Source organism: Elephas maximus, chromosome 5 (assembly GCF_024166365.1).
Source record: "Elephas maximus indicus isolate mEleMax1 chromosome 5, mEleMax1 primary haplotype, whole genome shotgun sequence".
Lineage (NCBI taxonomy): Eukaryota > Metazoa > Chordata > Mammalia > Proboscidea > Elephantidae > Elephas > Elephas maximus.
This window is the reverse complement of record NC_064823.1, coordinates 67314420-67338423: the sequence shown is the minus strand read 5'-3', so window position 1 is coordinate 67338423 and position 24004 is coordinate 67314420. Positions and strand designations below refer to the sequence as shown.

General features: G+C 40.8%; 1 protein-coding gene across 2 annotated transcripts in view; it reads left to right on the top strand.

Annotated features, from left to right (window-relative positions):
• PKD2 (polycystin 2, transient receptor potential cation channel) overlaps positions 1-24004 on the top strand; it is a 58894-nt gene that overhangs the window by 9102 nt on the left and 25788 nt on the right. The window contains exons 2-5 of one of the 2 annotated variants that reach the window (XM_049885757.1): positions 1-93; positions 16201-16334; positions 18930-19180; positions 22687-22911. The exon at positions 1-93 is cut by the window's left edge and continues 21 nt beyond it. In XM_049885757.1, the coding sequence (XP_049741714.1) occupies positions 1-93; positions 16201-16334; positions 18930-19180; positions 22687-22911 (703 nt within the window). The remainder of the gene's footprint in view (positions 94-16200; positions 16335-18929; positions 19181-22686; positions 22912-24004) is intronic. The other variant, XM_049885758.1, reaches the window with a different exon arrangement.

The window sequence follows — 24004 nt, the reverse complement described above, 5'->3', positions numbered from 1 at the left end:
TGGAGGAAAGCAACACTAACCGAGAGAAATACCTTAAAAGTGTTTTACGAGAACTGGTCACATACCTCCTTTTTCTCATAGTCTTGTGTATCTGTAAGTAGAATATTTCCTTCCATTAAAGGAAAAGTTTTTAAAATATTTGACCTGTCAACATTATAGTTACAAGGAAGTGTATATGTGCCACAAGGGTCAGTTCAGAAAACTTCTCAGCTCTGTTTTCAGTTCCACCTTAGAATTTGAGAAAGTTCTCCTCTATATTCAGGGAAACATTAATTACAATTCAGCGTTATCTGATTGGCCAGTTTCACTATATGTTGTGAACATTTTCAGTATGAGATGCACATGACAACCTTCCAGACACCAGAAAACCAAGTAAGTGAAAGAATTTTTGCAGTAGATCTCTTAACCTTAAATATAGTGTCACTGTTATTACATTAATTAACATAAAGCCTACTTAAGAACGGTTTTCAATAAAATGACTTTCCAGTCTTAATGTATGGGAAATGCAAATAAAGTCACCTAATACTACTTTCACTGAAGTAGGTATTTAATAGTCCCTTTTTGGATTTGGGTATGTTGTATCAATGCCTTCATACTAATTCATGATTTCTTCCAAATCCTCAGTAATAGATTTGCATTTTATGATAGACTCACCAAACAGATCTTCTGTAATACCATTTATGCCTTTCTTTATTTCAGCATCTACGTAAGTGACACAAGAGAAATATCACTGTTATTTGTAAGAGTAACCCATGCATATTAGTAAATACTTTGAAGGTGAATTCAAGGCAACCTCAAGTTTCAAATATGAATAAATTCTAAATTTCAGAGAAAGTGGGATCACTCAATTCCCGTGTTATTTCTGTCCTTTCAGTCAACTAGACTGATTTTAAAAACAAAGGGCCTAAACTAAGATTGGTAAGGTAGAAAGTAAGCTCTTGATGGGCACTTAGGTACTCCAAATGAGATAATTCAGCCATTGTCAATGATCTTTAGGGAAAATTTTGCTCTTGTTACTATTATATGAGAGATACCATATGTCTTAGTTATCTAATGCAACTATAACAGACGTACCACAAGTGGATAGCTTTAACAAACAAAAATTTATTCCCTCACACTCTAGGAGGCTAGAAGTCCAAATTCAGGATGCCAGCTCCAGGGGGAAGGCTTTCTCTTTCTGTCAGTTCTGGGGGAAGGTCCTTGTCATCGGTCTTCCCCTGGTCTAGGAGGTTTTCAGCCCAGAAACCCTGGGTCCAAAGGATGCTTTCCTCTCCTGGTTCTTCATTCCTGGTGGCTTGAGGTCCTCCTGTCTCTCTGCCCGATTCTGTCTTTTATATCTCAAAAGAGATTAATTCAAGATGCAACCTAATCTTATAGATTGAGTCCTGCCTCATTGACATATCTGCCTCTAATCCTGCCTCATTAACATCATAGAGGTAGGATTTATAAAACACAGGAAAATCACATCAGATGACAAAATGGTAGGCAGTCATACAGTACTGGAAGTTATGGCCTAGCCAAGTTGACACACATTTTTGGGGGGTGGGGGTTGGGGGACACAATTCAATCTATAACATTCTACTCTTTGGCTCCCCAAAATTCATGTCCTTGCCACATGTAAAACACATTCACCCCATGGTATCATAGCAAAAGTCTTCAATCAACTCCAAATCCAAAATCCAAAAATTTCTCTTCATCTGTGAAATCTAGAATACAAGTTATCTGCTTCTAAAGTACAATGGTGGAACAGGCAAAAGCTAGACATTTCCATTACAAATGGTAGAAATTGGAGGAAAAGAAAGGATAACAGGCATCAAGCAAGTCACCAGAATACACCATCTCAGGATCTTTACATGTATTTCTTCTAATCTTTACAACCACTTTTCAAAATAAATATTTTACAGATGAGGAAACTAAGGCTCAGGGAGGTTAAATAACTTACCCAAGTTTATTCAGCTTACAGCCACTTGAACACAGTTCTCTCTGATACAAAATATCCCTACTTTTCCTTTTACATCGAGATGCCTTCCAGAACCCGGATGGGTTCATGTAAGAGCCAACAACATGCAAGGGCAGAAGGTTAAGTATATTATCTCATTTAACCACAGAGTAATTAGTTTGTTATTCTTGGTCATTTGATAATGATATTGCTGGCAGGATTTTAAAACAAGTAATTTAGAAGATGGTTTCTGAGCAACAGGGGAAGGAATCACTAGGAGCCAGTGAGACTATGTTAGGAGTAAAGCAAGCTTGGTTATCCCTACTTCCTCTTAAGTGGAATCAACAGCTGATAGATCAGAGGAGTGGTAGAGACAGGCATCTGAAAAAGTCAGAAACTGCTTGAGCTGGATAATATATATACTTAAGTGAACTCCACCCCAAAACCCCAAACCCACTGCCATCGAGTCAATTCCGACTCATGGAGACCCTATAGGACAGAGTAGAACTGCCCGACAGAGTTTCCAAGGAGCGCCTGGCAGATTCGAACTGCCAGCCTCTTGGTTAGTAACCGTAGCACTTAACCACTATGCCACCAGGGTTTCCAAACCCTACCCAGTGAGCTTTAATTAATGGGCTGATGTTCTTGGGTCAATCTTTATTAATTCACTAAGATAAGGACATTGATGATACTAACTTTACTGATAATGACTGGATCTAGATCCAAGACAATTTCAACAGATTGGAATGATGAGCAGATCCTAGTGAGATGATATTTAACAGGCTGAATGAAAGTCCTGCACTATGATCCAGGAAAAAGTACTCAAGTAGTAGCTGAGGGACACGGTGCTTTATAGTTTTTGAAGAGATGAAAGAGTCTTTTCTATTGTGAGGCAGCCCCAAGAGTCAGGCAGTCTTAGGATGCATGAACCGCAATGTAGAATCTGGAATGAAAAAGCTCATGGCCCACTTTGCCACCCCTCAGTGGTGAGGCTGCTGTGCTTTTTTAAAGGGACTGAGATAAACAGAATCTGTGCCAGCGGAAGTTTTATCATGTGGGAAAGACTCAAAAATCATGTCTCCAATTACATGATCAGCAACTGAAGGAACTGGAGAGATTAAGCCTGGAGAAGACAGGGAAATTTGATGTCTGTCTCTAAACTTCTGAAGGGCTGAATTAGAAAAAAACAAGGAAAAAGTACTTGAGCATACTGTAATTTTTTTTTTTTTTAAAGTTCTTGGTGATTGTGATATGCAGGCATTATTGGAGATCACTGACTTCTAGACTGACTTAGAGACTAACCTTATATTTTACATAAAGAAAATTGTACATGTGTGATACTTGAAAAAACTTCATATTATTCTTATCAACCTGTCAATATTTATGGTTACTGCAGCTTAGTATTTAAGCACCAGTTCTATGCAGAAAGCCAACTTAGAACAGCTTAGAACGTATTAGTTTAAAAATATCACATCTCTTGTTTTGCAACTTCTAATTTGTGAACAGATCATTGTTAGCTTTTCAGCATTTCTGTTTTGATAACATGTTTTAAGAAGTAATGTCACTTAAAAGCACGAAACATTCCTTTCTAAATAAGTAGCAGAAAACTTTCAGAAAATTAGAAGAAACTGAGAAGATGGATATTGTTCATATACTTCTGACAGTTATTAGCTTAAATAACCTCTCTTTTCTTAGGTTTCTTGGGTAGGCCCAGTCTCAAAAAATGTAAAAAGAACATTAAAAAAAAATTTACCATCACGTTGATTCTGTTTTTTGGCATCCCTGTGGGTTACAGAATAGACCTAGCTCCATAAGGTTTTCAACGGCTATAATCTTTACAAAGAGCCCTGGTGGCACGGTAGTTAAGTGCTCAGCTGCTAACCTAAAAGTCAGCAGTGTGAACCCACCAGCTGCTCCACAGGAGAAAGATGTGGCAGTCTGCCTCTGTGAAGATTACAGCCTTGGAAATCCTATGCCGCCGTTCTGCTCTGTCCTATAGAGTCTCTATGAGTTGAAATCGACTTGATGGAAAGGAGTTTTTTGGTTTGGTAATTAGGTCACCAGGCCTTTCTTCCATGGAGTCATTGGGTGGGTTTGAACTGTCGACCTTTAGGTTAGCAGCGAATCACAAACCACTTGTGCCACACAGGCTCCTTAGAAAACATATGCCCTGTTAAAGCTCATCAAGACCTTAATAAAAACTGGCTTAGGGATTTTAAATAACTTAATATCCAATTTCTTAAAATTACAAATATCAAAACATAAATGTTTCCATAATCATTTATATTCAATTTATAAATCAAGTAAATTAAGAAATATGTTTTTAAGAAAGCTTTTAGCACTTAGTTAAATTCAAGGTGGTCAATTTTAACGTAATATGAATGACATTATTAAAGCATTGATTAAATTTTGAGTCCATATACAAAAAGGGAGACTCATTCCAAGGTTAGTGTTAGTTTTTAAAATATTTCTGAGTATACACTAGAAGAATAAACTCCTTTCTCAAAGGAACCTGGTGTAAGAGTCCTACCCATAAAAAAAAAAAAAAGAGGTTGCAGTAGAGTCGGTTCCGACTCGTAGCTACCCTATAGGACAGAGTAGAACTGCCCCATAGGGTTTCCAAGGAGCAGCTGGTGGATTCAAACTGCCTACCTTTTGCTTAGCAGCCAAATGCTTAACCACTGGGCCACCAGGGCCCAGTAGGAGGCCAGTTAGGTGCCATCAAGTTGGTTCTGACTCATAGCGACCCTGTAGGACAGAGTAGAAATGCACTTTAGGGTTTCCAAGGAGAGGCTGATGGACTTGAACTGCCGACCTTTTGGTTAGCAGCCAGGCTTTTAACAACTGCGCCACCAGTGCTCTGGTAAGAGTCCTAGTAGTCATAAATCCACTTCCTTGTCTACTCTTAAGAAGGGCTTTGGAGGAGATACTATTGAAATATGTCATCTAAAAGCCTGTGACTTCTGAACCTTGAAGCAAATGGTTTCTAAGACTAGTTTCTTTTTGCATTTGCCTCTTTTTTTCCTCCTGTTTCTACTCATTCTATAAAATTATTCAAATCTCAGTTTAAACACAATAATAAAAATTGCAAAGAAAAGTTGACTCAACATTGTAGAAATATTTAAATTTTGTATGTCAAAAAAAAGACAAAATTAAAAGACAGAAAACAATTGTAGAGAATATTTACAAAAATACCACAAAAGGAAGATTCCTCAACATAATAAAGGGCACTTATACAAAGCCAACAGCCAACATCATCCTAGATGGAGAGAATCTGAAAGCGTTGCCCTTGAGAACAGGAACCAGACAAGGATGCCCCTTATCACCACTCTTATTCCACATTGTGCTGGAAGTCTTAGCCAGAGCAGTTAAGCTAGGTAAAAATAAAGGGCATCCAGATTGGTAAGGAAGAAGTAAAAGTATCTCTATTTGTAGATGACATGATCTTATATACAGAAAACCCTAAAGAATCCTCAAAAAAATACTAAAACTAATAGAAGAGTTTCAGCAGAGTATCAGGATATAAGATAAACATACAAAAATCAGTTGGATTCCTCTATACCAACAAAAAGAACATCAAAGAGGAAATTAAATAAATACCATTTACAGTAGCCCCCAAGAAGATAAAATACTAAGGAATAAATCTAACTGGAGATGTAAAAGACCTATACAAAGAAAACTACAAGGGACTACTCCAAGAAACCAAAAGAGACCTACATAAGTGGAAAAACATACCTTGCTCATGTTAGCATTGTAAAAATGTCTCTTCTACCAAAAGCCATCTATAGTTAAAATGCAATTCCGATCCAAAGTCCAACAACATTTTTTAATGAGATGGAGAAACAAATCACCAACTTCATATGGAAGGGCAAGAGACCCCAGATAAGTAAAGCATTACTGAAAAAGAAGAACAAAGTGGGGGGCCTCACTCTACCTGATTTTAGAACCTATTATACCGCACAATAGTCAAAACAGCCTGGTACTGGTACAACAACAGATTTGAAGACCAATGGAATAGAATTGAGAATCCAGACATAAATCCATCCACATATGAGCAACAGGTATTTGACAAAGACCTGAAGTCAGTTAATTGGGGAAAAGACAGTCTTTTTAACAAATGGTGCTGGAATAACGATACCCATCTGCGAAAAAATGACCCATGCCTTACACCATGCACAAAAGCTAACTCAAGATGGATCTAAAACAATAAAGAGCATGGAAGAAAAAATAGGGACAACATTAGGAGCCCTAATACATGGCATAAACAGTATACAAAGCATTACTGAAAATGTAGAAGAAAAACCAGATAACTGGGAGCTCCTAAAAATCAAATACCTATGCTCATCCAGAGACTCCAGCAAAAGAGTAAAAAGACTACCTACAGATTGGGAAAAAGTTTTTAGCTATGACATTTCCGATCAGTGCCTGATCTCTAAAATCTATATGATTCTGCAAAAACTCAACTACAAAAAGACAAATAACCCAATTAGAAAATGGGCAAAGGATATGAACAGACACTTCGCTAAAGAAGACACATTGAGGTAACAGATAAATGAGGAAATGCTCAGAATCATTAGCCATTAGAGAAAGGCAAATCAAAACTACGATGAGATTCCATCTCACTCCAACAAGGCTGGCATTAATCCAAAAAAAAAATAATAAATGTTGGAGAGGTTGTGGAGAGACTGGAACACTTATACACTGCTGGTGGAAATGTCAAATGGTGCAACCACTTTGGAAATCGAATTGGTGCTTCCTTAAAAAGCTAGAAATAGAACTACCATATGATCCAGCAATCCCACTCCTTGGAATATATCCTAGAGAAATAAGAGCCTTTACATGAACAGATATATGCACCCATGTTCATTGCAGCACTGCTTACAATAGCAAAAAGTTGGAAGCAACCAAGGTGCCCGTCAGCGGATGCATGGATAAATAAATTATGATACATTCACACAATGGAATACTATGCATCGATAAAGAGCGACGATGAATCCATGTAACGTTTCATAACATGGAGAAATATGGAAGACATGATGAGTGAAATTAGTTGAAAAAGGACAAATATTGTATAAGACCACTATTATAAGAACTCAAGAAATAGTTTAAACAGAGAAAATACTCTTTGAAGGGTACGAGAGGGAGGGAGGGAGAAGGGTTTTCACTGATAGTAGATAAGTTTTAGGTGAAGGGAAAGAGAGGAAACCCTGGTGGCATAGTGGTTAAGTGCTATGGCTGCTAACCAAGAGGTTGGCAGTTCGAATCCTCCAGGCGCTCCTTGGAAACTCTTATCAGGCTGTTCTACTCTGTCCTGTAGGGTTGCTATGAGTCGAAATTGACTCAGTGGCAGTGTGTTTGGGTTTTTTTGGTTGGGAAAGACAGCAGGCAGTATAGGAGAGGTCAACACAACTGGACTAAACCAAAAGCAAAGAAGTTTCCTGAATAAACTGAACCCTTCGAAGGCCAGCATAGCAGGGAGGGGGGTTTGGGGACCATAGTTTCAGGAGCATAATAAAATCTATTAAAACATTCAGCGTCCTGCTTTGGAGAGTGGCATCTGGGGTCTTAAACGCTAGCAAGCAGCCATCTAAGATGCATCAATTGGTTTCAACCCACCTGGAGCAAGGAAGAATGAAGAACGTCAAAGACATAAGGTAATTATGAACCTAAGAGACAGAAAGGACCACATAAACCAGAGACTACATCAGCCTGAGACCAGAAGAACTAGGTGGTGCCTGGCCATAAACAATGGCTGCCCTGACAGGGAACACAACAGAGAACCCCTGAGGGAGCAGGAGAGCAGTGGGATGCAGACCCCAAATTTTCATAAAAAGACTAGATTTAATGGTCAGACTGAGACAAGAAAGACCCCGGAGGTCATGGTCCCCAGACCATCTGTTAGCCCAACACAGGAACCATTCCCAAAGCCAACTCTTCAGACAGGGATTGGACTGGAATATGGGATGGAAAATGATACTGGTAAAGAACGAGCTTCTTGGATCAAGTAGACACATGAGGCTACGTTGGTCTCTCCTGTCCAGAGGTGAGATGAGAGGGCAGAGGGGGCCAGAAACTGCCCAAATAGACGCGAGGAGAGAGAGTGGAGGGAAGGACTGTGCTGTCTCGTTAGGAGGAGAGCAATTAGGAGTGTATAGCAAGGTGTTGGGTTTTTTTAGCAAGGTGTATGCAAATTTTTGTATGAAAGATTGACCTAATTTATAAACTTACAGTTAAAGCACAATAAAAATTAATTAAAAAAAGGATTATCAAGAGAGAAAAAAACACACAAAAGATTAATATTTTAACATGTTTGAAACTCATAAATCACTGGGAAAAAAAACCCACTAAGACCTCTGTATATATTTTCCAGTATAAAATATAGCATATTTCATTGAGTAGAAAATACAATTGATTAGTGTGCAAAAGCCCTTAACTCACTAGTCCAAAGAAGTAATAAAAATGAAGAAATTAATAACATAATACACAGTATGCTGTGTCTTAGAACAAGAAGAGCTCTTTTTAAGAAAAAAAATCTATTTTGTCTTCATTTTCTAATCTCTGTAAGAAGATGACTTTTCCTTGTATTCTTAAAAAAAATAAAGTGGATATTTTATTTTACTTGTAAACATCCTGCAAGGATGAAAGTCTGAAAATTTTATTTTACTTTTAAACATCTTGCAAGGATGAAAGTCTGAAAATTTTTGCTTTCCTAATTTGCAAGAGAATCCACACAGGTGCAGTTGATGGTAACGAGATCGTTGAAGTCAAGGTCAGAGGGTTAATCATCACATTGGTGAGGAGCAAATTCAGTTTGCAGTGACTGACATCCTGGCAGCTTCCCACATAGCTTCGCACAGCAAACACACTCAGTCTGAAGATAACAGGCTGCAGCCTGTGGAAGGCAATTATTAGAGCGTTTGACTAAGACTGAGAAGCTCTTTGTTCTTTTTGACAAACTGTCTAGGTAGAAACTCAATTTTCAGTGACAAGTAAGGGAATGTGTATAAATATTAAAGTCCTTTACTTGCATAACTTTCCATATGCTTCATGGTGACTTAGAGGTAAAATACTATATATCCTTTTCTCTGGTATTTAAAACAAAAAGTAATATTAGCCCTATTGTGTATGTTTTCACCACACACACACACACAAAAGATTCAACCTTAAAAAAAATAATAATAATAGCCCAAGGTAGGCATTCTCAAAAGAACTTGTCTCAGTAACCTCTATCCCTTTTAGGTTTCCATTACAACCGTGCCTTAAGATTTCCTCATTTGAAATTTTAAGCAAAACTGAGTTAAAATGTTTTTACCACATTTAATAACTTCATTTCACGTGTCTTACTTACTCTACAGTCTCACTTCTGCATCCTGGAAGGCCCTCACTGAGGTCATTGGGAACTTCCCAAGTGCCAAATTTATGTAGGATCTTTTCATTGTCAGCCCTTCCCTGGCATTTGGCCCTGTGGCATTTGGCATTCTGGAAAATTTCCACTTTTGGCTCTGTGACTCCCCTCTCACCTCGTTTCTCCTTGCTCTATTCACTTTCTTAGTTTTCTTGCTCTTGAAATGTGTTTAAACAGTGTGTTCTCTGTGACTGGGTCTTTGGCTTTTTCTTTAGGTGGTCTTTTCCACAGACAAAGCTTCAACTAGCACTTGTATGCTGGTGACTCTCAGGTCTCTCATGAGCTGTAAGCCAGGTGCCAGCTTATACCAGACATCTCTAATGGGATGTCTCACAAGCCTCTCATACTTTACATGCCTAAACCTGAACACATCTTACCCATCCAAGTGTGCTTCGCTCGTTTGTCTGTCTGGGTTAATGTTAACATTACAGGCGCGCAGGCCTCACCTAAAACCTGGGCATCATCCTGGATGCTTTCCCTCACCTGTGTCATGGAATCATTCCACTAATTCCATTCTCTTGAGCACCTTCCAACTCTCTTTTTCTTGTAACCCTAGTGTCCTTATTTTATCCCTTTATCATCTCTCCCTTGGGTTATTCATTGATCTGTTCATTCAACTGTGTTTAACTGTTTAATTCAACTGTTTAACTATAAACAGATTTAGGGCCTGCCCTTAAATATAGTAAGTGATATGATGAAGGCAACTGAGGTAAAGGGTATCCTTCACAGAAGGCCTCTCTGAGGTCTCAAGCAAGAGTGGGAGCCAGTCCGATGCAGGGTTCAGGGACGAGAGCATAGAGCTGTGTAAATAAAGGCTCTGAGGCAGGAGAGCATGTGGAACATTCCAGAAGCTGTGTTGAGCTAGTAAGTGGAGAGGGTGCTGTCAGATGAGGATGGAAAGGCCTGCTGGGCTTTGGTAAGGGGTTTAAAGTGGGAAGGCAGGGTTTTAAATAGGAGAGTGACGAGATGCATTAAAATTTTAAGAAGATGACTTCAAATGCTGTGTGAACATGGACTGGATGGGAGCTGCTCTCCCTACCTCTGGACTTGTTGGACTCCCAGGCATGGCCTGCAGACTGCTAACTCTGAAACCAGATTAAACCAGGTCACTCCTCTGTTTAGCATGCTGTATTCATCTCTCCTTCAAGACAAAGTTTAAATTCTTCAAATAGTAGATGAGCTTTTTGCTGTATGGTCATTGCTTACTTTTTCAGACCTGCCACTCCCTATAAACACCTGGTACTTCAGCCACATCAAACCACTAGTGATTCTCAAAAAGGCCTGGGCCTGTGCTCCTTCCTTCCTTCCTGTCTGCCTATCTATCTAGTCCTTCCTCATCCTTCAAGATCAGCTCAAGAGTCACATTCTCTAAGAAGCCTTTACTGGTGCCTGCTGAACTAGCCTCTCTCCAAGCTATCCCAATGTCCCACCCACTTCTGTCACGGCATTCCCTACTGGATCGTCTGACTAGTTCATGCATCTGTGCCCTCACTGCCAGGAGTAAGGGATGCCATTACACACGTCCCAATGATGGCTCATACCCATCCTCACTGAATGTTGATGACTTTGCCCATTTTCTCTGTCTCTTGTTCCATGATAATTCCACACAGAACTTTTACTGCTATGACAACTGAATCAGTTCAAGCCTAATAATTTTATAGGAGCCCTGGTGGTGCAGTGGTTGAGCATTCAGCTCTCTAACCAAAAGGTCGGCTGTTCAAACCCACCAGTGGAACCCAGTAGCCACTGTGCAGGAGAGAGATGTGGCAATCTGCTTCCATAAAGATTACAGCCTTGGAAACCCTATGGAGCAGTTCTACTTTGTCCTATAGGGTCACTATGAGCTGAGATCGACTCAGCAGCAACCAGTTTGGTTTGGTTTTGGGGTTTTGCATTTATATGTAGCGCCTTTAGTTTACAGATTACATTCAAGTACATGCCCTTTTTTTTTTTTTTTTTTTAATCTCCACAGCAGCCCTGTGAGGATCTGGTAAAATTTAGAGCTAGCAAAGAAGTTAGATTCTCGTTCAAGTGATGGCTTCACTTTGTGGTAGATAATTTAGAACACTGGGACTGAGTCATCTTGGTTCTGATATCCTTGTATTTGGTGTATTTATATTTTTATGGGAGCCTTGATTTCTTCTTTGGTCCAAGGGTTATTAAGAGAAAAAAATTTTCTGACTTCTAGATGGCTTAATTTTGGAAGTGTATCTTTGTTTATTCTTTTATTAATTATTTTCTGGATTTGTGATTTAAAAAATCTTGCCTGGCATTTCTAATTTCAGGGACTTACTGATGTTCACTTTGTGGCCTGGCATATTACCAATTTTTGTAAATGTTTTATAGATGTAAATATTTGATTAAGAATGAGTGATCTCTTTTAGTACAGTGTGAAGCTCGATGTGCATTTCAGTCAAGATGATTAATCATTTTCAATTCAGACCTTTAATATCCTTAGGTAGTTTTTCTCTACTCTGTCAAAGACTGAGAGATGAGCATTAAAGTTTCCAACCACAATTGTGGTTTTGATAATTCTGTTTATGTTACTAGTAAAAAAAAAAAAAAAAAGTTACTAGTAGGCGCTGCTTTATATATTTCAGCTCTATCGTTCAGTACCTTAGAATATATTAGGAAACCCTGGTGGTGTAGTGGTTAAGAGCTATGGCTGCTAACCAAAAAGGTCAGCGGTTCGAATCCACCAGGCGTTCCTTGGATACCCTATGGGGCAGTTCTACTCTGTCCTATAGGGTTGCTGCGAGTCAGAATTGACTTGACCGCAGGTTTTTTTTTTTTTTTTTTTAGAATACGTTATAAACAACTGTATTGTGTCATTCATCAATATAAAATAACCTTTTATCTACTTTAATTTCACCTTATAATCTCTTTTGTACATGGTTACAATACCACTTACACGTTTTTTTAAAAAAAAACATTATGTCCCTCAAATATTTTTGCTCATTATTTTATTTTTAACTTTATCGTAGATGTGTCTCTTATAACAGTCCTAGAGCTACATTTATTTTTTACCAGTCTTTAACACTTGGTCTTCTAGTAAAAGAGTTTAACCCATTAATAGTTTGTTTTTATCTAATTTCTGTTATTTTTTTATTTTTTATGCTTTTCTGTTATTTTCCATTTGCTTTTTTCTTTTGCTACATTGAAATTTTTTTCTTTTTTATTGTAGTGGTTTGGAATTTTTGCAATAGATTTCATTTTACAATCTCATGTTTTTAGTATTTGAACCTATTTTTTCCAATAATATTAAGATAGTACCTATTAAGTATTTTGAAATGAAAAACATGTTTTTAAGGCAGCATTTGCTAGTATATGCTGGCTATTTGATAATACTATAATTTAATATTTTTATTCTAACTTATGTTTATGGAAAATGAAAGCTCGGGTTTTAAAATAAGAGCTACATAGAAGAAATATGCACATAGGATGTATATGTCTCTTTACCTCATATATTTTTAATATTCTCCTTCCCTTTCTGGTTCTCATTTAAGGTTATTTCATGCTGTAGTTTTTTTCTTCACAATTCACTTCATTTAAAGAGAGTGAATGGTACCTTCCCAATGGGCTTTCTGTATCAGGAACTGAAAGGAGACGTGATAAGACAGTCTGTTTCATGTCTGTTGCATTTTACAGTGTGTCAAATGTCTTCAATATACATTTCTCCACTTGAACATCACAAAAGCCCTCGATATTATTACTCTCATTTTCTAGATAACAAAATTCAAGCTCAGAAAAGTTTAGTTGTCCAGAATCTCCTGACACTGAAGCATACAATCATTAACACAGAGGCAGACATTCACTATGAACCAAAGCTGAAATTCAAACCCAGATCGTTCTGACTCCTGGAGTGTGTGGAATCGTCACTCGAAGATTTCCTGTGGACCACCCGAGGGCCTGGCACAGAGGAGGGACTGGGTTAATGTTTGCTGATTGTCTGTTAGAGTAAATCATCCCTTGCAAACCTGAGGGAACCCTGATGGAATAGTGGCTAAGTGCTATGGCTGCTAACCAAAGGATCAGCAGTTTGAATCCGCCAGGTGGTCCTTGGAAGCTCCTTCGGGCAGTTCTACTCTATCCTATAGGGTTGCTGTGAGTCAGAATTGACTCGATGGCAATGGGTTTGGTTTTTTGGTTTTGCAAACCTGATGGCATTGTTTCTCCAGCTGTCCAGCAGGTGGCGCTACACGGCTGAGAGAACCCGTTTCTGCCCTTTCAGTGAAGCCATTGAAGGCCATTACAGGTGCTGAGAATTTCCAAAGCAAAAATCAATATTGAGTCTTGAGCACAATAGGAAAATAAAAAGGCACGTATTTTGAATTTGTGATTAAAATACTTATATTTGCATATCTACATATAACTATATCATAATTTATAGATTTAAAAATCTAATTCATCCAAATTCCTTTTTAACAAAACAACACCCCTCTCCTCCTCCCCCAGACAAACAAAACTCACAGGTTAAAAAAACCTCCAGAATGATCTATATTAATTAATAAACCCAAAGCACATTTTAAGCTAATTGAAAATAATCAGTTGACCGTGGAAGGCCTTTGCCAGTACTCTTAAGCGTCATATCAGCTTCATTCCCCAATTGACTTTGACTTCATGGAAGGCCTTGGCAGAGTGCAGGGTACATGGGTCCCTCCCTCTGGGAGCTGGATCCACAGCACTCCCTGGGGACACTCATATCTTATCTTCATGTCCAGCGCACATTCCATAAATGTGAATGGGTTACAATTTTAACCCTTTAACTCTGGCCCAATACAGCCGTGAGAGGTGGCAGGTCATGTAACCTTGAAGAGGAGTGTTCTTGTCCTAATTACACTGGATCATAGGATGACAGAACTAAGCAGGTGAGGGAATCTAGGACTGGAAAATATCCGTGCCCATCTAGATAAGGTACAAAGATGTGTGTATGACATATGTATTTATGTATATTTACTGCTGCATTGATTGCTTGGACGGACTCCCAGACGCACTTATGTTTAGATCAATCTATCTACTTCTCTCCTTTCATCTTGATTTTCTGTGATGCTTGGAAGGTGAGAGGCGCTGTCTGAAGGAGAAGGCCAGCTAAATGTTAACTAACCTGCTGGGTTGGCAGAACTGCGTTAGAAGCTGTATTCAGAAGAATTGTAAAACATACTTCCTTCCTCTTGAAGCTTTTTGCCAGCTAATTACAGGGATTATAGCATATTACGTTCAGCAGCCACTAGAGTCCAACATAAAACAGTGCTTACTAAAGTGCTAAGGTTTGTAAAGGTGTGTACATAGCAATCCAGTTAAGGAAGAGAACCACCGTTGTTGGACACTTTTTAACTGTCAGTACTGAGATAGTTTTTAGTAATTATTTAAGCACCAAAAAACCTTGACTAGATCATTATCCCCATCTTACAGAAGACAGAACTGAAGCTAAGGAAGTTTAAGCAGCTTCACAGGTCACATAGCAACTAAGGGGTGCATGACCAAGATCCAAACTCTGGTCTCCTTTGACTCACGGAGCCTGTAAATTATTTTCCCACCTGTTTCCGGAACCATTCGTATGGGTCTGGTACAGTCAGGAAGTGTTCGTGGCAGGAGTGTAGCTTGGAGAGGACTTGATCGGTAGGTGGGAGGCAGATGTGTCTGTACTGCTAAGGATCCGGGAAGGAAAGAGATGGCAAACTCAAAATGGTAATTAAGGTTTAATAAGGGACTATTTATTGAAGTGTGTCAGGGCTAAGAGTACCCAAGCTCCAGGCCTGAAGGAGCGAGGGGAAGAAGTGGCATGGTGTGAGTTGTAGCCATTAGAGAAGGGCATCCCCAGCAACTATGGCCAAGGTTGGAGGACCCACTGCCAAGTTGCACCCAAGCAGTGAGAGAGAGTAGGGATGGTGGGATCAAACCATTAATCTCTCTCCTCTGGCCCCCATTTCCTGTTCAGCCTCAGGGCACAAAACAAGGCAGAGAAGAACAGAGAACTGATGTTGGGGCAAACTAAGAATGGCCAGCCACATGTTATTGTAGGGAGAATAAGCCGCACGCACACGCACGCACTCACGCACACACGCGCGCGCACACGGTCATAGGAGTCGGAGCTCAGCGTGGCCTCCGTTGGGCCTGCGTTGAACCAGCCTAACTGACAAGGGCTGATCTGGGAGTGATGGGAGATGAAATTCAATAGGCATGTTGAAAGGCCTAAATGTCACATGAAGGCGCCTGACCTTAATTTGGTACTCAGTAGTTCGCCAGTTTTGTTTTACATACCAGCTGTCAGTTCTGACTTAGGGTGACCTCTTATGTGCCAGAGTAGAACTGTGCTCCATAGGTTTGCAGTGAGTGAATTTTCAAAAGTAGATCCCCAGGCCTTTCTTCCCAGGTACCTCTGGGTGGCCTTGAACCTCCAACTTTGCAGTTAGCAGCTGAGCATGTTGTTTGCACCACCCAGGGACTCCTTTATTTCACATGACTGATATTAATATATTTATTTTATAAGGCTACATTAGCCAGAAAACCAAAAAACCAAACCCATTACTGTCAAGTCCATTCCGACTCATAGCGACGGTACAGGACAGAGTAGAACTGCTCCATATGGTTTCTAAGGAGCACCTGGTAGATTTGAACTGCTGAACTTTTGCCATAGCTCTTAACCACTACGCCACCAGGGTTTCCTATGTGAGCCAGAGAGAAGGGGAAATGTTATCGAAGAATGAGAGGGGGAAGGAAGGCAAGGGCGAGAGCACGTTGTTAGGATATTTGTTTCAAAATGTTCGTCCGCCAGGGTTACCCCTGGTGGAGTTGCTGGCTGTGTGATGTGTGCAGGCCCCCTTTGCGGAGTTCACCGACTCTTCCTGTGTTCCAGTGACCTATGGCATGATGAGCTCCAGTGTGTACTACTACACCCGGGTAATGTCACAGCTCTTCATAGACTCCCCGCTGTCCAGGATGGAGAAAACGAACTTTAAAACACTTTCTTCAATGGAAGACTTTTGGAAGGTATTGGCAAATAACTTTGAAAGTATCTTTGCCACTGGAAGTCATTACTTTGGCTTCCTAAGTCCAAGTCTGCTATGTGCTTAGCACTGTGTGAGATGTTATAAGGTATGGTAAGTTGTTAAAATAAAACCTGTGAAAGTCAGAGCCTGTGTAAGGCAGAAGCCTGTCAGAGAAGGGAAACTCAAATATTTTCTGCTGAAACGGAGTGACAGGGAAGTGGTAAGACTGCACCCTGTCAAAGGCAGGAAGCTTGCAAGACCTAGAACAACAAGGCAGTCCCATCAAGTTCCAGCTCTCACAGGTTTCACTGTAAAAGTTACAGTTCCCACTCTCAAAGAGAGGAGAAACTACATTTATTGAGCACCTTGAATGTGCCTTTCACTGGCTGAGTGTTCGTACGTTACCTTATTTAATCCTCATTGCATCCTTACAAGGTAAGCATTAATATTATCCCTGATTTGTGAATGAGGAAACTGAGATTCAGAGAGCTTGCATGCGTACAGTCGCATGGCTTGGGAATAAAAAAAAATGGATTTTTTTTAGCCACTTACTTACCCTAGTTTCTAATTCATTCAGTCATTCACAGATTGAATACATATTTATTGAGCATCTGCTGGGATATAAGGTCCACGAGGCCAGAGTTTTGGTTGTTTTGTTTGTTTTTGTCTCTTTGTTGATGATGGCATGTACCCCCCAGCTTCTAGAACAGTAGGTAGACAACAGGCACGGTTTTTCAAAGACCTGCTAATGTAAAATTCCACCCAGCCCCTTCTCAAATTGTCACAACTCTGACCTGGCAGCAGAGCATAAACGATGACTGATGCCACAGGAAACTTACTGAAGTAACCTGAAGGACATGGCACTCAGAGTTTAAGAAAATCAGAAAGGAAATTGGAAAGAAAATGATTGTTTCTCCCTGGGAAGATGCTTCTTGAAGTTCATTCTAAACCTTGTAGTCAGAGATGTTGATTTAAAGATAGAAAAAACTGAGTCACAGGAATCTCTTAACACATAAAAATAGTTGGCATCTCAAACCACACTCAGTTGGCCAGATCAGTCCATTTCTCTTGCTCATCTGATAAGGGTAAAGGCAAGGGAAGCGGCTGGCTCTGTCTTCCATATAGGTACACCTGGTTTTGCAAACAGTCCCATGAAAATAAATGCGAAAATCTAAAAGTGGGGAATGGAGTTGGAGAGTTCAGCATACAGCAAAATAATCCAGACAGTTAGAAGATCCACCAGGTAATCAAACCAGACGGATAATCAAAACTGTAATCTTTTCCTAGGTTGTACACCAGAAATGGGACAAAATGGCGAGTATTGTGTTACATGTAATTTTATCACAACAATAAAAAAAAGGCTGCAGTTGCTGGTACTGCTTAGGTACAACCAAACACCTCATGGGATTAGCTCCCTCAGTTCAAAATTTTAGGGTCATGGCTTTGTCAGACTGTCCAGCCAATTGGCCTAATATTGTTTATGAAGTTTCTTTTTTATCCTTCAGTCCAGTGGGTAGTGCCTGGGGTCTTAAAAGCTTGCAAGCAGCCATCTAAGTTGCAACACTTGGTGTCTATTCACTGGGAGCAGTAGAGGAAGAAGGAGACCCAGGGACCAGAGAAGAAACTGGACTGCATGTCTGGTTGCCTCCATGAACTTCCTCCTTTGCCATGAAAAACGAGAAGACTGGATGGTGCCCAGCCACCATTACTGAATATTTTGATCAAGGACTCAGTAGCTGAATCCTGACCAAAAGGGATAAAAATGAGGAACAGAGTTTCAAATTCTTACGGAATTCAGACTTACTGGGCCCATTGAGACTGGAGGAACCCCCAGATCCATTACCCTGAAAAAAATCTTTAAACCTTGAACCAAAACTACCCCCTGAAGTCATCTTTAAACTAAACTGCAGCTTAGCTAAATTAGTAAACAATGTTCATTTTGAGTACTACACTATTAAAGAATTATCTGCATGAGATCAAATTGACAACAGCAACCCTAAAGCACAGATAAATTTAGGGATAGTAAATCTTAATAGTGCAGTGACAGTCCGGGTAGAGATAGCGATACCGGTGATACAACATTAAGAATGTAACCAATGTTGTTGAACTGTCTATGTAGAAATTGTTGAATGGGTATACGTTCTGCTGTATTTTCTTCAAAAATTAAAAAAAAAAAAAAAAAACCGTTTCATCTCTAAACCAGTTTAGAGCCAGGATTATGTTGGTTTCCCTATTTTAATAAGGGAAAGTGGAGTTGATCATGGCTGTGGATTTATGCCCCTCTCCTTTTGGTCCTAGAATAAAAATCAGAGTTGCCATTTATTAAACACCCACTCTGTGCCCAGGTGCAATAAGCCTGCAAAGATGGATTTTGCCAATACGGGAAATCTGGGTAAGAGGAAGATCTAGACAAGGCCTCACAGCTAGCAATGACGGAACAAGATCCAAACCCAAAGTTTTCTGACAGCAAAGCCTACTCCCGCCACTCTGCCACGTTCACGGGGTTGCTAAACTGTTGGTCATGCAAACGTTCCGGGTAGGAACAAGGGCAGACTCTGAACCTGGGACTTTCCAAAAATGTTTTCTTTGCTTTCAGTTCACAGAGGGCTCCTTGTTGGATGGGCTGTATTGGGAGATGCAGCCCAGCAACATAACCGAAGCTGACAACCGAAGCTTTATTTACTACGAGAACCTGCTGTTAGGGGTACCACGGATACGGCAACTCAAAGTCAGAAACGGATCCTGCTCTATTCCTCCGGACCTGAGAAGTGAGATTAAAGAGTGCTATGATGTCTACTCTGTGAGTAGTGAAGACAGAGCTCCGTTTGGTCCTCGAAATGGAACTGCGTAAGTGTCTGTGGCTTCTGGTTCCTTCACCAAGAAGAAGATGCCTTACCTGACTCTTCAGTACTTATATTTAAGGCCTTGGCCAAATAGACCTTTGGTTTCTCAAGTTCTCCCTACTTTTTACCTCATTTTAGCTTCTGTCTGCATATTTTTCAAAAGTCTAATTCATGGACCATATGGCCATCAAAAAGAAGTTATCTGAGCTTTGAGAAGTTTCTTTTAAGGTGTTTGAACCATATTTTTATAAACCCAGTAATATGCTCCTCTAGGTCAGGAAGCTGAGCTGCAAGCCAAGAAGCCAATTAAGACAAAAAGCCAAAATGAAAGTAGTAGTCAAGCCTTTACTTACTGTAATAACATATGCAAAAGATCAAACCCAGAGAGTGGCACCCAGCTCCTGCCTGTTCCATATTTCCCCAGCGACAGTGCCCAAGCTAGGATCAGGTGGATCAGTGCAGGTGTGGAGGGAGCCCCAAACAAAAGGCTCCTGCAGCTTTATGGACTTTCCAGGGGGTGGGAGGGCCAGATGGAAGTGCAAGTGGTGGAAAAGTACTGAGTCAGGGTCAGGAAAAGTGTCCTGAGGTTAAGATTCTTCCCCTCCCACCCGATAAGGCAGCTTCAGCTGAGGTGCCTGAGGAAGGCTGGCTCCCTTCATGCACTGGCTGTGTGCCAAGCCTGGTGGGCGGGGCAGCTTTGCCCTGAGGCCTGCCAGGTAAAGCCTTTGTAATCACCTGTGGTCAGGTCTGAAAAATCACACATGAGTTTTTAGCCAGGAGGCAGACTCCTCAGTAATTAGGACATTTTTTGGTATAGAAAATTTTATTAGCTCTTTCAAGTCAAATTTTTGTTCAGAATGCGGTTATTTACAGTATACAGTAAGCTTGTATGGCAGTTTTTCTGTCTGGTTTAAGTCTCAGCCTTCTCAAAGTTGTGCTTACGATTTTGAGTATGTGTGCACATTTGTAGGGTTGTGTGTGAGGGGCTGTGTGTGTGTGCACGCACACATATGTACACGTGCATGCACTTGGGTGGCCATACTTCAAAACTTACCTATTAAGGGAGGACAGTCATTATTTTTAGAATTATTGTATCACATAACAATGTATGTATGGATTTTTGTATGAGAAACTAACGAGCTGTAAACTTTCACCTAAAGCACAATTAAAAAAAAAAATTACTGTAGTTATTATAAAGAAATGGAAGAAACTCTCAGGCTGTTTTAAGATGGGTCTCAGGGTTGCTGCCATGGTCCAGAGTTGTCTTCTAAGCTGGGAGGTTCAGAGACTTAATTCTGTCAGCTCACCTAGATCCCATCCCCGGAACTCAATCACCACAGAATATAGGTTTGTGAATGTGCAATAGGGCATACATCTTTTCCATGCCTAGATTCTTTGCCTGCCATCCAGTGCACACCCTACTTAATTCCAGGATCTGTAAGAGACCAATTTAGTAAAATCAGAAGATTCAGATTAAAGGGACTAAATAACCTTGAAAAACATTTTTTTCCAGGTTATAGTAGTGATTTTTGCTTCCTAACTCATCATTTTCTAGTTTCTGCAAGGGTCTTGTGGTACCTTTTCCTGTATTTTTCTTTATCTCACATCATTAATAGGAAAAATTTATATAGTCACTACTCTATGCCAAACACTGTAGAAGTGATTTCGTGCATTATCTCTTTGCCTTTCACAGAACACCTACGAATTAGGTATTGCTGTCTCCATTTTAGAGATGACAAAGTTGAGGCACGCTTACCCAAAGTGTCACAGCTAATAAATGGCCAGCCTGGGATTTAATCATACTTCCCTGGCTCCTAAGTCCCTGTTTCTTCTACTACACCGTGTCGTTTCTTCCACTACACCATGTCGTTTCTTCCATTGTTAATTATGTTGTTAGAGTAGGTCTTGATGCCCTCAGTTCACCACCAGAATCCAAGCTTCTTGAGGGCGAGGACTCCCAAAACCACCCTAAATTCAGGAATTCACTGGAAGTACTCCGGGACTCCACATAGAGTCAGAGTCACAACTAAGATTTATTACAATGAAAGGGTACAAAGCAAAATCAGCAAAGGAGAAAGGCTTATAGGGAAAGAGCAGAGAAATCCAGGCACAAGCTTCCAAGAGTCTTTTCCCAGTCACACAGGACACGCTTAATTCCTCCAGCAGCAATTTGTGATAACACTTATGAAGGGTTATCTGCCAGGGAAACCCATTACAGGCTTAGCACCCAGGGTTTTTATTGAAGGCTGATCACGTGGGCAACATCAGCCAAGCGTGTACCAAAATTTCCAGACTCCCAGAAGGAAAGCAGGTGTTCAGCAGGTTGTTTGAACAAGTAGTTGAGGCACAGTGAACCACTCCTGTCAGTTGGGTTAAGCTTTCTATCAGTGTAGAACGCTGTTTATCAGTCAGGTTACCAGATACCAGGCAAGATCCAGTCTTGCAAGCAGGTCATTTAAGGGCAACAGTCTCAAATCTGCCATGTCAACTTTTTTTTTACACCTGAGCCCTCTGCTCCTCACCACTCCAGTCTTTCCCATCTTACTGCCATCAGAGCAATCCTGTTCTGCGCCTCCCAGACCCCTTCCCTTTGTGGACCCCTTCACACTTGCGCTTCACAATCTGACCACAGTCTACCCCTCAACCTTCTTTTCCTCATCATAAAGAAGCCATACTGAACTACTCATGGGGCATCTTGTACTTCTCTGGCCATGCCTCAGTCACGCTTGACAATGCCCTTCCCATCCACATGTGCAGGTCCAAACCGTACTTACCCTTCACAGTCCAGGTCCAGTGAAGCTTCTTCCCAAAGCCTTCTCTGATCTACCTCTCGCATTGCCAGGCCCCCAGTAAGGATACCGGCCCTTTGAACTGCCATGGTAACTTCTCTGTATTTCTCTCTTGGTTCTTATTATCATCTGTCTTGTATTTTAATTGTTTAGTTACAACTTCTCTCTCCTTATTTATTATAAACTGGGGAAAAGGGAGGCTCTTGGTTCATCTTTGTATTCCCATTGATGCCAAAGAATCATCTGGTTGTAAAGAGATCCTCTATAAATAGTAGTGGATTAAGTTCCCAAATGTGTGGAATCTTATGTACAGTTGCAGACAGTGGAGCTTGATAAACTTGTCCTTTTGGCTGCATTTTTCTTTGGGAGCCTAGAGTCATCTGAGTACAGTTATCCCAGGGAAGGCAGCCAGGTAAACTAAGGGGTAAGGGTACAGGCTCTAGAGGCAGACATCCCTGGTGTAGATTCTGACTCCGCCCTCACAGTCTTTGGGACCCGTTAACTGCACTAAGCCTCAGGGCCCTCATTCCTACAATGGGGCTAATAGCTGTACCTAAGAATTAAGAAATCACCTAGGAAGTGCCATGGCAGGCACATTACCTAGCTTGATGAAACTAATAACTATGACACACTTTTGACTTACTAGGGACCAACTGTCTTTGTCATTGCCTTAAGTGTTCGACTGATTCCACCTGCTTGTTTTGTTTTTGTTTTTAATTAGTTGGATCTACACAAGTGAAAAAGACTTGAATGGGAGTAGCCACTGGGGAATGACTGCAACTTACAGTGGAGCTGGCTACTACCTGGATTTGTCAAGAACAAGAGAGGAAACAGCTGCCCAGATTGCTAGCCTCAGGAAAAATGGTTGGCTGGACCGAGGAACCAGGGCAGTTTTTATTGACTTTTCAGTGTACAACGCCAACATTAACCTGTTCTGTGTGGTCAGGTGTGTGCTGAGGGCATCATCCCTCCCATTTCTCTGTAGCTGTATGAATGTCCTATTCTGGAGACGGGCCAAAAACCCTCCCCTGCGGTTGGCTAAATGAGGATGCCAAGGATCAGGGCTGATAGCAAGGCTGAAAATCGAAGGCTTATTTGGGTAATGATACTTGGGGCAGGGAGGAGTTCAGATTGTAGAATATTCCGAGTTGGGAGGAACTTTACGTCTGCTCCAAGTTCCTTCCCATGCCAGAACCTTTCTGGGAGAAGCATTGTATTTTCCTTAACCATCGTGAGGATAATCGGTGCCGCGTGCTCCTTCACTGAGTACCCTAGCCATCAAATCCTGCCTCATTTCTCTGAGTTTCCCGCTGTCAGATGACGTCCAAGCTGTTAAGAGCACAGCACAGCCACAGGTAGTCACAGGCTGTGCCTGATGTTCAGTAGGATACCCGGCTACCAGCCAAAGCTCCATGCTCACACCACAGGTACATAAAGTTCCTTCCACAGTCCAGTGACGCTGCCGTCATGGCCATTCAGTGGGGACAATGAGGAAACAGATCCCACTGACTTGTCTGGGGCTTCTCTTGTTCATTAATTCATTCAGCAAACACCTGTGGGGCACCTAAGAAGTGCCAGGGACTGTTGTAGGTTCCAAGGATACATCAGTGAAAGGAACAAAGGTTTCTGCCCTTGCAGAGATTGTGTTCCACCAGGAGGAGATAGTCAATGAACAAATTTATCATATGTAAAAGGTAACAAGGAGTCCCTGGGTGGCACACAGGGTTAAGCACTTGACTACTAGCTGAAAGGTTGCTGGTTCGAGGCCACTCAGAGGCACCTCACAAGACAGGTATGGTGATCTGCTTCCAAAAGGACACAGCCTTGAAACCCTATGAAGCAGTTCTCGGCACACGTGGGGTTGCCATGAGTCGGCATGGACTTGATGGCTACCAACAACAACAGAAGGTAACAAGTGCTTTAAAAAAAAAAAAAAAAAGGTAGAGCAGACCCATGAGGATCCAGAGTTCACCCAGTTTAATCCTCTTGGTGAATGTGTCAGCAACACTCAGACATCACTACCATGGATTACGTGCACA